The 18,976-nt window shown below is 42.3% G+C and overlaps 1 protein-coding gene across 1 annotated transcript in view; it reads left to right on the top strand.

Annotated features, from left to right (window-relative positions):
* LOC122795781 (glutathione S-transferase-like) overlaps nucleotides 1-18,976 on the top strand; it is a 227,903-nt gene that overhangs the window by 201,282 nt on the left and 7,645 nt on the right. Inside the window, exon 6 of the mRNA XM_044064112.1 lies at nucleotides 15,270-15,401. Within this exon, the coding sequence (XP_043920047.1) occupies nucleotides 15,270-15,401 (132 nt within the window). The remainder of the gene's footprint in view (nucleotides 1-15,269; nucleotides 15,402-18,976) is intronic.

The following is an 18,976-nucleotide window of genomic DNA, read 5'->3' as shown; positions in this document are numbered from 1 at the left end:
ACCAGCCACAGTTGAAAAGGGCTTAAAAATACTAAATAATAAATACTAAAAACACAAGACAATACTAGTACACCACAGTGCTATTCAAGAGTTCAGAGATCACACAAACTTAAAATAATTCAGTAGTACAGTTCTGACATAACAGAAAAAACACTTAGTCTAATCTTTATAGTCCTAGCTATTTCTACAAGAAAACACACTTCTAAGATAGCTTACTTAAGACAACAGGCAGTGCTGTAGGATAGATATCAAGACAAAAATGCTTAATAATCTCTGGTTCTCACTGTTTAAATTGAAACTGCAGTTCTGCTAAACATTAGATCATCTTTTATACCTTCCTGGTTCCCAGGACACACAGAAACTGCATTTACATTATATTACACTTAGAGCAATAAAGGACATTCCACATGTAAATTCTGGTCATTAACTTTAGCCTTAAAACAATAGAAAGAATGTGCTAGCTCAGACAGACCGACTCGAGCTCTACAGATCAAAGGCTAGATTTGAAATAATTTTAACTTCAAAAGAAAGATTTGAAATGCTTGAATTAGTTTCCCTTATAGCAGATGGCAATGTTGCACAGCATGTCTGTACATTTAAGACACAAGCCTGTAGTTTACATTTATATTTACAAATGCCAGAATTATGTATCAAATTCTATTTGGCTAAGCTGGCAGCCTTCACCCTTCTCTACCAGTCTTCATACCCCCCAGAGAACTCAAGCTACTTTTTCAAGTGACCCTTGAGAAATGCTGCTTGAGAGGGCTGGGTCTAGCTGACTGTACCTCACCCCTTTCCTTGTACTGAGAGCCCATCTGCATTGGCATTGCTACTCCCACTGCAGTGCTGCACTGACGTATCATATGCTTGCAAACCCAGGCTCCATCTTAGCAACTTGGCATTTTGCTGGCTGGCTCTGTTTAACCATATTAGAGGGTTGTGATCTGTCATTACAGTGAATTTTCTTCCATACAGATAAGGTTGAAGTTTCTGCAGTGCCCACACTATGGCTAGACATTCCTTTTCTACAGCTGCATGACATTCCTCCCTGGGTTGGAGAAGACGACTGAGATAAACCACTGGATGCTCTTCCCCCTCTGAAGAAATCTGGCTAAGTACAGCCCCCATCCCATGGTTCAAAGCATCCACTTGCACAACAAATTATTTGCTGGAATCTGGACTGGCTAACACAGGGGGTCCTCCCAAAGCTTCTTTAAGATTCTGGAATGCCTGCTCACATGCTGAGGTCCACACTACCTTATCTGGCCTGTTTTTCCTTGTCAGGTCTGTGAGGGGAGCAGCTATGGTACTATAACTAGGGATGAACTTTCTGTAGTACCCTGCTGTCCCCAAAAAGCTCCCCTGCTTTTTAGTAACAGGTGCAGGCCATGCCTGAATAGCTTCCACTTTGGCAGATTCTGGCCTTATCTTACCACTCCCCACTCTTTGGCCTAGATAGGAGACCTCCGCCATACCCACCTGACATATGTTCAGCTTAATGGTCAACCCTGCACTCTGTGGTCTGCCCAACACTTCCCTAACATGCTGAAGGTGCACTGGTCAGGAATGGCTGTAGATGGCAGTATCATCTAGGTAAGCAAGGGCAAACCCTCCTGCTCCTGCTAGGATATTATCTGCCAGCCTCTGGAAAGTCGCTGGGGCATTCTTCACCCCAAAGGACATCTTTGTGTACTCGTACAAGCTAAAAGGAGTCACAAAGGCTGACTTCTCTCTAGCACTCGGAGTCAAGGGCGATTGCCAGTAACCCTTGGTTGGATCAATGGTTGTAAGATACTTAGTCCCACCCAGCTGCTCTAGGGCCTCATCTGCCCTAGGCATGGGGTAAGCATCCAACTCTGTGTGACTATTTAATTTCCTGTAGTCCACACAAAACCTGGTGCTGCCATCCTTCTTTGGCACCAGCACCACTGGGGAGGCTCAGGGACTGTTGGACTCTTGAATCACCCCTAGTTCCAACATCCCCTGTAACTCCTCCCTCAGGGTCTGACTTACTCTCTCAGGCACCCTATAAGGAGCCTGCCTAATAGGCCTTTGAGGTCCTGTATACACCTGGTGCTGCACTAGGTGGGTGCACCCTGGTTTCCCTGTGAACATGTCCCGAAATTCCTGCAACACTGCTCAGATTTCTCGAACCTGGGTAGGAGATAGCTGCTGGGATATTGCTACCCCTTCCACTGAGATGCCACCCCGAGCCTCACTGAGGAGATCAGTCCCCAGATCTCCCTCAGACTCCTCCTGCAATCCACTGCAAATGCTCAACACAAGGGCCTCCCTATCATGGTATGGTTTCATCATGTTAACATGGTACAATTTGTGCCCCTGCCATTTGCCTAGCAGTTCCACCATGTAGTTAACATCACTTACCTTTCTTACCACTTTGTAGGGTCCCTCCCAAGCTACTTGCAGCTTGTTGTGTCTGACAGGAATGAGAACCATTACCTGCTGCCACACAGCATACTCTCTAGCTCGAGCATTCCTGTCATACCACACCTTCTTCTGTTGTTGGGCTTCTGCCAGGTTCTCTGGGCCAAGACTATGAGTTCCCTGAGCCTTGTCCTGAGGTTTAGGACATATGCCACAACACACTCCTTGTGAGACTCACACTCACCTTCCCACTCATCTCAAATTAAATCTAGAGGTCCCCTCACCCTATGCCCATACAGCAACTCAAATGGTGAAAAACCTGTGGATTCCTGGGGAACCTCTCTGTAAGCAAACAACAGATGGGGCAAATATTTGTCCCACTCCCTCTTAAACTGATCTGCAAATGCCCGTAGCATGGACTTGATTGTAGAGTTTAACCACTCAATAAGACCATTAGTCTGGGGATGGTAGGGGGTGGTCTTCATGTGCTTCACCCCACAGAACTTTCACAGACAAGCCAGCAGGTCTGACATGAAATCAGCACCTCTGTCAGACAGTATTTCTTTCGGGAAACCTACGCTGCTGAAAATCTGTAACAAAGAATTTGCCACCTTCTCTGCGGCAATGGAGGACAAAGCCACTGCCTCAGGGTATCGTGTAACATAATCCACTACCACTAGGATATACTTTGTCCGTGTGGAACTTGGGGTACTCAGAGGACCCACAATATCCATAGCTATACTCTTAAATGGCTCCTCAATCACAGGCAAAGGCATCAAAGGAGCTCTCACCTTGTCTCCTGCCTTGCCTACCTTTTGGCTCTGCACACAGGTCCTGCAGTACCCTGTTACATCTCTGGAAATTCCAGGCCAATAGAAGTTTTGCATAATACATCTCTTTGTATGCCCGTATGACCTGCAAAGGGAATATCATGGGCTATGGCTAGAAGCGCCAACTGCTGTACTCTCTCACCTTCTAGCCCTCCCTCAGGGGTCCAGTCTCTGTATAGTAACCCTTTGTCCCAGTATACAGATTCCCCCTTTCCTTGAGAATCAGGTCCTCCCTAGCTACCTACCTCAGGCCTTGCAATGTAGGGTCTGAGAGCTGAGCCTGTCTCAACCCTCTCCTTGTAACCCTTCCCAGCTCCCCTTCCACAGGAACTCTGGCATCCTCTGACAGCGGTGCCTCACTGTCATCCTGGGTACTACTACTCACCTCTGCCTTTGCAGTTACCCTGTCCAAGGGAACATCAATACCCACAAGCAGCTGTGGCTCACCTTCAGTCTCACTGCTACAGTGTAGCTCACTCCCTGAAGTAACCACCTCACCAGTCCTGGCTGCAAGTATGCAGTCTGTCTGGGTCTCCCCAGGCTACCAGACCAACATGCTTGTCTTCTAGCCTCACTGCATGTAACTGCTTAAGTACATGGTACTGCCTCATCCAAATCCTTCCCTCTCAGGACATCTGCAGGATGGTAGTTTAGTACCCCTGTTGTCTCAAGACAACCTACTATTGGCATTTTGTCTTTCCCACTTACTGGTTCCCTCACCTTTGGTTCCCCACCTTGCCTCTGTGGACACCTGTATGCCACAGGCCCCACTGGTTGCATTCAAAACATTTAACCCTAGCTCCTGGACATGTACCTGGACTAGTGGCTTCCCCTGCTACTAGCAGATTCTGTTGTGGCAGTCTGTGCTGCCCACCATGGGTTCCTTTAGACCCATGAGCAGTACTGGGGGTCCCCTTCCTGTGCAGGGCTGCCCTGCTGGCCAGGTATAGGTCTCATTTCTTGCACAACTCTTCTGAAGTAGCACATTGTCTATCAGCTAACAAGATCCTCATGTACTCAGGCAAAGTGCTAAGGGCTTGTTCCCTCACCAAAAGGTCTGCCAGCCCTTCAGAAGTGGTGACCTGACTTCCACTCACCCAGCTATGAAAATAAGTGCTCAGTTCAGCAACATATTCACACACACTTTCATCTGCCTTGCGTCTAAGCTCACAAAACTTTTTTCTATACATTTCAGGTGTTAGCTTAAAACATTCTAAAATACTTTTTTTTGCAGCAGTATAATCAAAACATGCAGTGTCAGACATTTTAGCCAATGCATTTACAGCTTTACCCTGGAGTAAGGGGGTCAGAAACCGTACCCAGAGCCTTTGGTCAACACTATACTGTTTGCATACCCTCTCAAACATATGAATGAAACTATCAAAATTATCCCCCTTTAAATTGTGGAAGAAATTTACTGACCTGTTATGCTTCTTGGGTCCAGTTACTCCCTTCCCCATTAACTCCATGACTCTGGTGAAGAGTCAACATTTTCCTCTCATGCCTCCTCTGACGTGTCTTTTCTTTGGCTTCTGCCTCCAAATGCCTGGCCTCCAACTCAAGTCTCTTTAGCTCCAGCTGGATTTTTAAGTCCACTGCAGAAAGGTTGAGCTGTCCATTCTCCGAGGATATTGTATCTCCACTGCCAGTCTGATTGTCCTTCGCAGAAAGGTTGAGTTGTCCATTCTCTGAGGATATTGTATCTCCACTGCCATCATCATCATTGCCCTCCTGGATGCTGTTTTCTGATGCAGCTGTAACCAAGGCTGCAATCAGGTCTGCCTTAGTCAGGATGTTCTTCGTCTTCCATTGCTGCAGTCCTGACAATTGGGTATAGTCCGCATCCCAGTCGGCCCGAATACCAGAGAAGGTTGACGCCGGTCATGGCGCTAGACTGACGCCAGTACGTCAGGGAACTAATGCGCATGACCGACGCCATTTCCTCAGTCTTTTTTGCCGCATGGTCCGATGCAGAAGCAATTTTGCGAGTGCAGGTTGGCGTTCTGAGATTTTCCGAAACCGGAGTTTCAGACCGAAACAGAGTTGGCTAAGTAACCCGTGGGGAACATTTTGTTTTTTCTTGCCTCAGTATTTAACCGGATGTCAGAAAAAGTGAATAACTGTATTTCTTGTGGGAAACAGATACCGCATAGGGATTATCATACATTGTGTATACCTTGTTTAGGGCCTGAGCACGACGTTGTTGGTTGCCGCCTTGTGCTAGATTTAACAAGCACTATTAAGAGGAGGCTAGATTGTGCTAGGTTAGTGTTTGGGAAGCGTGCAATTATAATATGCCGCCGGATGCTCCACGCCCGCTTCATCCAAGAAGCGCAAGGACAAAACAGTGAAGCCTAGGGTGAGGAACCGCAGTCCCGGACGCCGGTCCTTTAGAAGGCTCAGGGAGCCAGAGGTTTTGCCAGGAGTCTCTATGGAGTCTCAGGCAGATACTTTATTGTTACAGGATGTGCCCTCTCAGGAGGTAGGCCAGGCTGAGGGGCTTCTCAGGTAACTGTTCTTCCCTCTCTTCCCAAGGTAGTTAGGGCCTCCTTCTGTTGCCAAAGCTTCTTTAGAGGTAGGCCAAGTTCAGCTTCTGTGGGGCTTCTCCTAGCATTTCGGCTCTGTGCCTAAGAAACATATGCTTAAAATGGCAGAAGATTTGATTACTCTGATTAGAGGCTCTATGCCCGCCTGATAAGAGGCCTAGGGTGGAACAGGAGTTTGATAGTTTTGAACAGTGTTCACAGGCTTCAGAGTCTTCTGTGGAAGACTTGCAAGAGTTTCCTACTTATTCTGATTCTGATGTGGATGATTCCACTCCTACAGCTTCCTCCTGAGGATTTTTCATTTTCAGAGACTCTTCACTCCATGAGGAGCACTTTAAATGGGAAGGCCAGGATTACTCTGATTCCAGGAAAAGGCTTAGGGAATTCTTGTTTTACCCCAGCATAGGCCCTTAGCTATTCCTCCTGTGTTGAATGTGGTGGAGGATGTTTTGCAGAGGCTTCCTGAACCCTGACTCCTTGCCTCCTGCTCCTGTTAAGCCTGATAGGTATTATAGGGTGCCCAAGCTCATAAGTATTTGTTTAAGAGTCCTAGGGCGGACCCAGAAACTGTTTCTCAGGGGCCTAAAGGTGTTAAAGCTTCTGTGGTTAAAAATCCTGTACCCTCTGATAAAGAGGCAAGGGCTTTGGATAGGTGGGGTAAGAAAGTATATACTTCTTCCACTCTAGCCATGAGGGCGTTGAATTGTCAGTTTCATATGCTAAAATATCAAAATTATCTCCTTTCACAATTAAAATCTAAGGTGGATGCTTTGGCGGAAGGTATTGAGTGTAAAGAATTGCTGGATTTGGTTCATGTGTCTGAACAAGTGGGTAAGCATTCTTTGCAGTGTGGTTTTGATGCTGTTCAGGCCTCCTCTAGGGTGGCTGCTACTAGTTCTGTTCTTCGCAGACATGCCTGGTTGAAGGATCAGAATTTAGCTGAGCATGTTAAGACCAGGATTTTGGATGCTCCTTTACAGTCTGATGTGTTGTTTGGACCGCCTGTGGAAGCAGTTTTAAAGAAAATGGAGGACAAGGCTAAGTCTATGCAGACTGTTAAAGATTTTTTGCAGGTGCAGCCTCCAAGTTTAGTAGAAATTGGCCTGCTAAGGGGTGGACATATCCTGCTTATGGTTCCCAGTCTAGGGGTAGGTCTAGACGTGGTAGGGGCAGGGCTCAAGGTTCGTTTAGGCCTAGATCAGACAGTTCACCTGCTCAGACTTCTGGTGAGGGCAGGGGTCAGTCCTTTCGTAAGCAGACCCAATGACCTGCCTTTTCAGCTGCCAGTGGATTCTCGTCTGGCAGCTCCTTTGGGAGGAAGACTGTCTCTTTTCAAAGAAAATTGGGATTTAGTCACTCAAGACAGATGGGTGCTGGATATCATTCATCACGGTTACGGATTTTATTTCCACACACTGCCCCCTTTCAAAGGCATGCCAGATGTTCCTCCTCCACAAAGAACAGAGGCTCACAAGCAAATTTCTCAGTTATTCCAGATAGGGGCCATTCAGCCAGTCCCTGTATCAGAAAGGGGCTTCGGATTTTATTCTCGCCTGTTCCTAGTACCAAAGAAGGGGAACACGTGGAGACCAATTTTGGATTTATCTATCCTCAACACTTATCTGGACATTCCCAAGTTCAAGATGTTGACGTTACAACAACTGTTACCTCTGCTGGGCAAAGATCACTGGATGGTAACTTTGGATCTCAAGGAAGCTTACCTTCATGTGCCTATAAGGCTAGGTTGCAGAAAGTATCTGCGTTTCGAACTGGAGATTTTCATTATCAGTTCTCTGCATTGCCCTTTGGCTTATCTACTGCCAGAGTATTCACAAAGGTTCTGGCTCCAGTGATAGCTTACTTCAGGCTTCAAGGCATTCAAATCTATCCTTACTTGGACGACTGCCTGATTCTGGCTCAAGACAAGGAAGACCTTCTACAGCATCTGGAATATGTCATAGCAGTGCTAAGATGCCTGGGGTATTCTGTGAACGAAATAAAGTCCAGTCTAGTACCCTCTCAAGACATGTGCTTTCTGGGTGTGAGACTGAATACAGCATCCCAGATGGCCTTTTAACCCCGGACAAACAAAAGAGTCTGTCACTTTACTTCCATCAACTATCTCATCAGTCCGTGACTGCAAGGACAGTCCTTCAAGCATTAGGGTTCATGGCATCTTGTATTCTGGTGCTTCCCAATGCCAAACTGCATATGAGGAAGCTGCAATGGTATCTCAAAATGTATGGACACAGCACTGCCAGGATTTGGACACTGTCATTCAAATAATACCTTGCCTTCAAAAGGAATTCTTGTGGTGGGCTCAGGAATGTCACCTAAACAAGGGACTCTCTGTGACCCGGCCAGAGGCGAGTCAGGTTTTAACGACAGATGCCTCGGACACTGCTTGGGGAGCTCATCTAAATGGAAAGTGGATACAAGACAAGTGGCCTGCCAGACTACTGCATCTACATATCAACATGAAGGAGATGTTAGCAGTCCAGTTTGCATTGATAGCTTTCAAGGAGTTACTTCTTCCAGGGCAGGTGTTGATTCTAACAGACAACACAACTGTCATGTGGTACATCAACAAGCAAGGCGGAACACATTCTTATCCTCTATGCAGGCAAGCAATGATTTTATGGGAGACTGCTAAGCCTGCAACTAACTCTTCAGGCAAGGTTTCTGCCAGGAGCACAGAACTCCCTAGCAGATGTGTTAAGCAGACAAATCATGGATCCCCACGAGTGGAAACTGGATCTTCATGTATTTCAAAATTGACAGTGTCATGGGGAACTCCAGACATAGATCTGTTCGCTTCTCCACTAAACCACCAGCTGCCAAAGTATTGCACAAAGGGGTTTCATCACACAGCTTGGAAAGTGGATGCTCTGTCTTTCAGTTGGAAAACCTTCATGTCTATGCCTTTCCACCTCTGCCTCTTCTTCCAAAGGTATTATTAAAGGTCAGACAAGACAGGCCAAGGATGATTTTGATAGCTCCAGATTGGCCTCGCAACACTGGTATCCACTACTACGGAGTCTGGTAAGGAAGCCTCCATGGCCTTTACCTCTGATTCCTCATCTGTTATCTCAGAAGGATGGTCATCTACTCAATGTCAAGCTTCACTCTCTTCATCTAACAGCCTGGCATATTCTCTCTTGAAGCACAGCAGGTCTCAACTTCCTCAGCAAGTTTTAAATGTGATTATGGAAGCTAGAAGACCTAGTACAAGGAAGGTACGCAGACAAATGGAAGAGATTTTTATTTTGGAGTACAGCAAAGAATTTGGAGATTACTGAGCCTAATTTGAGTGTGGCTCTTCAATATCTTACTGAGTTATTGGACAAAGGCTTGTCCTTCTCTTCCATTAAGATTCATGCTGCAGCGATTTCAGCTCATTATGATTGTGACCCACCTTTGTTTTCGCATCCTTTGTTCAAGCAGTTTCTTAGAGGGGCAAAGAATATAAGACCCCCTCCTACTCCTGCTTGGGATCTCAATTTTGTGTTGGAAAAACTTACTCTACAACCTTTTGAGCCTGGCTACTGCTGAGTTGAAATACTTGTCATGGAAGACTGCTTTTCTGTTGGCCATTACGTCTGCAAGAAGGGTGTCTGAGTTGCAGGCCCTTATGGCAGTAGAGCCTTTTGATTTTCCATAAGGATAGGGTATCATTACGTACTAATCCTTCCTTTATGCCTAAGGTGGTTTCTAGTGTGGCTTTAAACCAAACTATTCATTTGCCTACTTTTATGCAGATCCCCAAAATAAAGGGGAAAAGATTTTGCACACTTTAGATGTACACAGGCAATTGAGATATTATTTAAGCAGGACTAAGGATTTTAGGCAGTCTCAGCAGTTGTTTGTTTCTTTTGCCTTGAGTTCACAGGACAAGCCTGTGTCAAAACAAACTATTTCCGTGGATTGGCTTTTGCATTGCATTTTGTTATTCCCATCATGGCAAGGAGATTCCAGCTGGGATTAGGCCTCATTCCACTAGGGCTACTGCCACTTCTACAGCATTTCTAAGGGGTGGCAACTAAGGATATTTTGGAAGCAGCTACTTGGAGTTCAGTGCATACTTTCTCTAAGCATTATCATCTTCCTATCTACTCTAAGTCTAGGGCTGGTTTTGCCACTGCTGTTTTGCAAGGCATGTTATCAGCTCCTACTTCCTTATAATTTGCCAGCCTCCCTTTCCTCTGCTTTGGGATTCTACCCAATTGTCAGGACTGCAGCAATGGAAGACTAAGAACATAGTACAGTTTTGTACCTACCATAAATGTAGATGTTCGAGGATTCCATTGCTGCAGTCCACTTTACCCTCCCTCCTTCCCTCTGTGTTTAGGGGTGGTTGTGTAGGTGAGTTGACATGCTTATATTTTTGTATATATTGTTGTATATATTGTACATGTTTTTGGTGCAGGTTGTTTTGGGACTTGTCTTTTGGGTCTTCTGACATCTGGGGCAAGAAAAGACTGAGGAAATGACGCCGGTCATGCGCATTAGTACCCACTGACGTCAGTCTAAGGCGCCATGACCGACGTCAGCCTTATACTCTGGTATTCGGGCCGACTGGGACGCGGACTATACCCAATTGTCAGGACTGCAGCAATGGAATCCTCGAACATCTACATTTATGGTAGGTACAAAACTGTACTTTTCTATGCACCAGTCCCCTAGCCTCACACATCTCCACCAGCTGGCTCCTTGTCAACTTTCCATAATCCTCTGCTGACATGCTGCCTGCTTACCCTGACTAACTAAGCTAACAAAAGAAATAAAGCAATTGTGATCTGAACTCTGAGTATTCACTGTGTGGCTGTTTTAGATTACCAACAAAAAACAAGTAATCTCCGTGGTATCCCCGAAGTCTCAAAACAACCCACTAAAGTGTAGTGGGTCCAAAAACAAAACAGTGTAAGAAACTTCTCTGTGTGGAAGATTTTCAGTCCATATATTTCTAGTTAATCACTGTATATTAATCAGATCAGACAATAGTAGTAGAAGTAGCGAACTTAAACTTTTCTTAAGTCAAAACAAAACAAAAAATAATAATAGAAAATATATAATTGTTCAGCATTACTAAGTATTTGAAAGTAATCCAAGCAAGGCAGGCAGCCTGTTTCCAGTCGAAAATCCTTTATTGAGTACACAGACAAGTGAACCAAGTAAAACAAAAATAGAGTAATAATTTCCTCACAAGCTTTCTAAATGTATATATACTTTATATCAGGCATGGGAGTGGTTTTCCTGCCGTGCTTGGATTACTTTCGAATACTTAGTAATGCTATACAATTATATATTTTCTGTTATTATTTTTTGTTTTGTTTTGACTTGACAAGTTTAAGTTCGCTACTTCTACTACTATTGTCTGATATGATTAATATACAGTGATTAACTAGAAATATATGAACTGAAAATCTTCCGCACAGAGAAGTTTCTTACACTGTGCTGTTTTAGAGTACAAAACACCTTCAGAGATCACTGTACATAAACTTCAGGATTCACTCTACCCATACCACTACAAGCCAATTAGTATTTGCCAACTAATTAATATGTGATGTGGATATCCCACATATGTGAAGTGGATCCCACCACTGCAAACCACATGTGACGCCCGTGCCCTGGCCCAGCAACTAAGGAACCTCAATACTCACTATTAACACCAGAGAGGGTGTCTCATATAAGAGGAAAGGATAACAAATACACACAGTAAAGTACAATTTCCCTTAAGTGCACACAGAGATCACAGTCAGTCTGGGGCTGGTTGCTCCCTTGCTCCCCAGTCCCCAATAAGACTTCCCACTGGCACAGCTATAGGGTCCAGATCTCAGCCAAGCTGGCAAGCTAACCTCCTTTACCCTCTCTGTCCAACCAGTGCTTCATGTCCCTGCCCATGTAGCTGATACACACACACACACACACACACACACTTTGAGATAAGTACTTATACAGCTTCACAGACACTCCTAGGAAAGGCTGACACAGATTCTCCGTCTGTGCCCCTTTACCCAGACTATATGGTAGTAATTACTGCCACCACCAGCTAATAATTATCAGCTACCCAAAGGCCATTAAAAGGGTGTCCAATTATTACTCTGCAATATTATTATCCAATAGTAGTGTAACTAAGCAATCTTAAGGCTTATTAGAGTGGCCTTGTACAATAAACTCTATAAATATGCAATGTACTCCAGATCTTAACTTATCTCTACATAAACCAACCACAGTTGAAAAGGGTTTAAAAATATTTAATAATAAATACTAAAAACACAAGACAATACTACTACACCACAGTGCTATTCAAGAGTTCAGAGATCACACAGAAACTTAAAATAGTACAGTTCTGACATAACAGAAAAAAACACTTAGCCTAATCTTTATAATCCTAGCTATTTTCTAAGATAACTTACTTAAGACAACAGGCAGTGCTGTAGGTTGGATATCAAGACAAAAATGTTTAATAATCTCTGGTTCTCACTGTTTAAATTGAAACTGCAGTTCCGCTAAACATTACATCATCCCAGGCCACACAGAAACTGTATTTACATTCTTTTACACTTAGAGCAATAAAGGACATTCCACATGTAAATTCTGGTCATTAACGTTAGCCTTAAAACAATAAAAAGAATGTGCTAGCTCAGACAAACTGACTCCAAGCTCTACAGATCAAAGGCTAGATTTGAAAAACTTCAAAAGAAAGATTTGAAATGCTTGACTTAGTTTCCCTTATAGCAGATGGCAATGTTGCCACATTGTTGAAACAGCACTTCTTTACATTTAAGACACAAGCTTGTATTTTACATTTATATTTACAAATGCCAGCATTATGTATCAAATTCTGTTTGGCTAGGCTGGCAGCCTTCACCCTTCTCTACCAGTCTTCGCAGGGTTCTCCATGATTTCCTAAACAGAACCAGGCACTGTCTCCTTCATTTAGGTTACAACCTGCCTCTAATGGAGCACACGTATTATGGAGTAAAAGAAACTGCTGCCTGGCAGCCTCCTTATGAGTCAGTTTCTGTGGGGATGTTTATTTCCTTAGTTGAGTTTTGAAACTACAGTGACCCTCCAGAATACTACTGCAGTCAGGAGAAAGGACTGCTGTAAATATATCTGGAGCAGTTACTAGCCTTGACCTATGACAAGTGGTGAAATAGGCATAGCAGCCTGGGCCTCCATAGGTGAGAATCACTGGGTTCCTGCCTTGCTAGGCAAATTCACCAGATCATAGTGAAGCATGTTCTGCTGCAGAAATAACAAAGCTCTTTCTGATGATGTGAATAAGTATTTTTTCCCATCAAGCTTCATAGTCAAAGTTACTGAATACTTGATATGTGGGAATTTTATTTTTAAAACATAGGGAGTACACATCACAAAAGGCCTTCCTCTTCACCACTACCAAGCAGAAGTCTTGTAGCAATCTCACCTTCTGACCTTGCAGTAAAAAATCCTTCCTTTCCTTCACTGCTGCTAACAAAGCCTCTTTAATAGCATAATTTTAAAAGCCTAAGCAGTTATGATGAGGCAATTAAGAGGAAGCTGGTACAGAGGGCAATGCATGGCATTCCCTTTCAATTACCAGTTCTCAACGATCATTTAGTAGCTGTAGTACTTTTTTTTCCCAAGAAGGATGTAACACCAATCCCTTCTGTGGCTTCTTGGAGACCCACTAGGCAAAGGTTGTTGTGCCCACGTCTATTCTCCAGCTTGTTCTACTTGAAGCTCAAACCAGTATATCAGCATCTTTTCTATCAGCTTTGGTCTGCAAGTCCTGAATATTATTGATATTCTGAGCTGTGCTACAATGAAGGAAATCAATTTTTGCCCTCCAAAATTTAATTTCCTACATTTTTCACTGCCACATACTTCATTTCAAATGTTTTGGCAAGTATTTGGTTGACCAGCTGCATTTCCCATGTTGCTTGAGAGAATCCCTTTCACAGCCATGCACAACCATTCAGTTCAGTACCCAGTTTGAGAAAATGTATTCCCAGTTGGTGGGTAGAGGAGGAAATTAATATTTAATAAAATAAAAAATACTACTGTAGAGCTGAGCTGATCAGAGAACTTGGGATTGGAGTGCCCAGAATTTACCTTACCACCATTATGTATGTTTCCTCCACCCCTTTCTATTTTAATTGTATTTTGTCATGGTACCCACTATTGTCAGAAGAGACGGCCATAACTAACTGAGCGGATGATCACAAAACTGGCTGCTACTACTGTAAATTGTCTAAAGCCTCTATCTGTACATCTGTCCTCACATTTCCTATTTAAAACACAAGAATTTCAGCAAGGTTTTGTGATCTTAACATTGTATATATGCAAATCAAAATCATAAACTGTTAAAGCGTTTATTCCATTGGATTATTAACTGGTGGTTTAAATCTTTCTGTTAGGCAGTCCTGTTCAAAAAAGTCAGTATAGAATATTGTGGCAATATGACCAAGAAAGTGTAACAGTACAGAGGGTAATGTTCCGAACTTTAATGAGCTGCCTCCTGTGGTGTACAGTACAGGGCTTGATTCTTTTCACCTACATTTGCCTTTTGTATGACTCTGGCAAGTCACTTACCCAGAGAGTATTCGTTGCCCCCTGAAAAGAGACTTTGATTAAATAAATAAATAAAATAAGCAAAAAAAAAAAAACAAGAATAACTTTGAATTAATATATTCAGCTTTGAACTAATGCACTCAGTGCTAAACTGCCAGCATCTTGAACGTGTAGCAGAGCTGTAAGTGAAACACACAAATGCATTTCAGGTCAAGCAGTATCTGAAAGCAAGATAGTTGAGCAGTACATTACAAAGCAAACTCAGGATCAGCTGCCCATATGTTTCTTTACTGTATTAAAGCATGCTGACGTGTTCACACATTGAGAAAGTCAGTGAGACAGTATTAATGGAAAATGAATATATTGCTACATACATGTTTTTGTCTCATTCTACAGGCTTCATACAGCTCATAAATTATTTTAATGGCTGAACTTTGTAATTTTTTATCAGCTGTTTTATAGCAAATTTTATTTTCTGGCAGTTCAAGTTCAAATACTATGTGTGATAATAGTGAATACCCTGCTTTCTAGTTGCTATCTTCATGTGAGGTCTTTTATACGCAAACACTGCATACTGTAGCAACTGTTCTAATATTGTTTTAATTGTTACATTTTGTGCTTGGATGTAAGTATATTTGACTTTGTTTATTGTATTTTTCTGCATTAAAATTAGAGGTTCGCAAAACTAGTTAGCACTCAGAATTTTTAAGTAATCACCAAGTGATATCCTCCATTGAAATAAGATGAAAACAAAGTGAACTCCATTGCACTAACCTAAATAGCTTTATCATATTTCACATTTAACAATAAAACTACCTCTCAGTTCTTAATGCACCACCATACTTGAATCAGTAAAAGTTGTTATGTTGTTGGTATAGTGCTAATCATTCTGTTTTGCCTTGACAATAAACTGGTGTATACTACTTACACATTGTTGGCATTTTTACAGGCACTAAAAACACATGGTGGGGATTACCTTGTTGGAGATTGCCTCAGTTGGGCAGATGTTCAAGTACTTGAGATGATCCTAGCAGTGGAAGAGAAATTTTCTTCAATACTCTCCAGATTTCCTAAGCTACAGGTAATTATCTGCAGTTTTAAGAGTACATACTGATACATTTGTCTTTATTTCTTAAGGACAACTGTTTGTAGTGAATGTTTCCACAGATGTCATTCTGTGTAGTGCTCCCTCGAAATACTGACTTTTTCTGAAGTTGCGTAGTTTGTAGTTGTTAGTGAGGCCATGCATTGTACCACAGTACCCCTCCCCATATGCCCTTTACTGTTGCAGAATGGCATTGTACCTTTTTGTGCCTTTTACATTCACATTTTAATAGCTGATAAGGGGGTCACAAGTTTTCCACCGAGGAGAAAGATGGGTTTGGCAAACTGGGATCTTAAGGCGTCCCTGTACTCAGTGTCTTAAAGACCCTAAGGGATTAAGAGGATTGGTTCAAAACCATAGAGATCCTAAGGGATTTAGAGGGGCGGTTCCAAGCCTTAGAGATCCTAAGGGATTTACAGCAGCAGTTCCAAACCTTAGAGATCCTAAGGGATTTAGAGGAGTGGCTCCAAACCATAGTCTGTAGTTTGGCAATCCAGTTAATGGATAGAAGGTCTGTAGCCCCTTCATCTTTCTCTCTCTAGTAGGAGCTGTACCTCTGAGAGTAAGAAGGTCCTAGGTACCTCATCTGAATACCTCTTGGCTTCTGATTCCTCAGAGTGGAATTCAAATGAACATCCCTCTTCATCTCTTTCCTATGGTAAATGTCCAGAACCACAGGAGCAGGGCCTCCTTGAAAAACCTCTCATCCCTGCATAAGGTGACCAGTAGTATCATGTTCACGGGTGGTTTGATGTTGAGAAAGATCAGTGTAGCTAAGTGACATCTTGGGAGAAAAGGTGAAGCAGGGAAAATGGGGGGGGGGGGCTCCCTCTAAGCATCTCGCTTTAAATTTGCATTTTTGGGGAACTGGAATGTTGTTTTGAAGGTTCTCTAGAGCTGATGTCAGAAGTTACAGTGTCCTGTAGGTGGTGGCTATAATCTGTGATGTCACACTGAAGTTTTCACAGTTTGATTTCTTTGATTTTTCTTTCATGGGCAAGGATTCTGCATTGAATCTCATTGAATTTACTATAAAATACTCCAGACTTGCCTGGCTTTTTCTTTCAGATTGATGCTTTCTTTAGCCATCAGATCTTACATTTTCTATTGTGTTTAATGAGGACACTGACCAGTTTCAAACCTGCTTCCTCTAGAATGTTGTTCCATTCAGACATGAGATCTTTTTGTCAGTATTATTCTGCATAGGGACTTTATTAAATCTTAGTCCTGTAGGAACTCACTTGTTCTTGAAACTTGTATTGAGGAAAATATACTCCCATTGTAAACTTTCCAGTTTAATAAATTTCTTTTTTTTTCCATTTGCAAGAAAGTAGTTTCCAGAATGCTGATGTCATTAGAATCCATGTGTAAACTTTGGTAACTGTTTCTGTTTACCTGTTGTGATTTGTCCCAACTAGTAGTCTTTAGGAGACTTCTAAAATCAAAATGCCAGTGGGCTTTCAAGACCATCTCTCAAGTTTTATTCACTGGTCATTTTGTAGAGAAAATCTCAGTATATCAGGCAGAAAGTCACAATTAAAAAGGGACCTTGATGAATGCATGTATATATGCCTATTTCATCATGAGACAACATCCATCAAGCTTCTAGAAGGCTGTTAGGCTATGAGCTAGTTATTGAACCTATGAAGGCCACTTGACTCATTTAGTCTTCCAATTGTATAACTATTAAATATAGTGTTGATTCCAGTAAATTGGAGATTTTCCTCATCTCTTACAAAAATATATGTGTCCCATGCATTTTTGAAATCCATCTCTGATTTTGCCCATACCTCTTCCAAAAGGCCATTTGCACATGGGGAAAATACATTTTTAACAATAGAATCTAGTTAGACTCTGTGGATCTCCTCAGCAGTTTGAGTTTGTCTTGCATACACCAACTACACGGGTTTGTAACCTGTTCCCTATTATCCTTTCCTCAAAACTTCTTATAATGCTACATAACATTTCCTAAAAAAAAGAAACTCCAGTCAGCAATTTTATTCAGTAGCAGTTCTGCAAAAGCTGAGATTTCAACATCCAAAATGTCTGATTTTGCAAAATACCCACTTTTTTATTTTATTTATCCTTTGATGGTTAGACCCATTAGGCTAGTGGTCTCTTTTCATTGGAGATCAGAGGTGGTATTTATAGTACTGGGGGAATTTAACCAAGGCATCAGGGAACCTTCCATGCTCTTTTCAGTAGGTGCTGTGAGATCTTTTACATCCACCTGAGCTACCACCAACTCAAATAGATGGTACCTCAGTTTAACGTGTCATCCAGAGGATGACACATTCAGGAGTGCAGCACTCCTCTAATCCTACACTGCACTGTTTGCAATCCAGTCACCTGGAATGGGAATAGAACCCACAGCCTTATGGTCTTTCAGCACCAAAGCCAAATATGCTGCCTGTTGAGACACTTACAACACTTACCCAAGGGAGATGGGGTGGTACAACCCATCATACATCCTGTGTGGAAAGCTATAACCCCTTACCTCCCTTGCTGTATAGACTAGTGCCAAATCTAGCATAACCTGGAGTAAATTATATTTAGTAAAAGAAGCAAAAACTATCTCCAGTAGCAGAAACTAGTAATTTTAAGAAAATTTAAAGTTTTGGACAAAAGCAATCAGTTTTTGAAAATTAAAACTTTTATATAATTCACAATGAATTATTTTGTAATAAATATTTCATTTTTTTTCTTTGCTGTACTATTATTCATAATAAACTTTTAGTAATGTTAATACTGCTTCTAATGAAAAACATGTGCCGCATTTTCTTATTTTGCTGTGAACTGCCTGTAAACCTGCCTATTGCAAAGATGAGCTCTCCAGAATTATATGAAATCCTCCAGATTTTCTTACCAACTGTCTAGCCAAAGAAAAATAGTGTATTTTCTATGGCCGATGTGTTTTCCTATGTATCTCCATATCCTGTCACCCTTTATTTCCACTTCTTAACATTGTGTGGTTTTGTGGTCTTTTTTACCTCATGGATGCATTTTTGCATTGTGTAAGTTGCTATGTTTTCTCTCTCCCTTTAAACTTGCCAATTCCACTGTCATGCTTTTTTATACATATAAAATAAGGTTATCAGCAAAATAACCAGTTTTCCTTTGATGCCATTTCCTATGGTATCCCAATGGTAACGCCCTTTTATTGTAAACAGAACTTTGTGACTTGTCTCTTCAGTGCTTTACCTGTGCTACCAGCCCAAGACCCACTGAAGGTCTGTCTTATTTGTTCACTACTCTTTTCTGTGGTACAGTGTCAGATGCCTTGTTACAATTTTAATCAGACTGTAGCCACTGCCTGTTTTTGGTTAACCACCTGGTTACTTAATCAAATAATTGTTTTTTCCAGTTATGAATTTGCCTTGGGTCTTGTACTCCACTGGCTTCAGATCATCCAAAATGATTTTCTCCAGTGTTGAATTCTATAGTTTGTTTACTTATGCCAAACTGAAGGATTGTTTTGTTTCCAGTTTTCCTTGCTTTTTCTCTTGAATCACACCTAACATCTTCCAGTCTTCAGGCAGTTTGTCCTGTCC

This window comes from Protopterus annectens, chromosome 2.part2, assembly GCF_019279795.1.
Source record: "Protopterus annectens isolate FY-2018-M chromosome 2.part2, PAN1.0, whole genome shotgun sequence".
NCBI classification, from domain to species: Eukaryota; Metazoa; Chordata; order Ceratodontiformes; family Protopteridae; genus Protopterus; species Protopterus annectens.
This window is presented reverse-complemented; position numbering and strand designations above follow the sequence as displayed.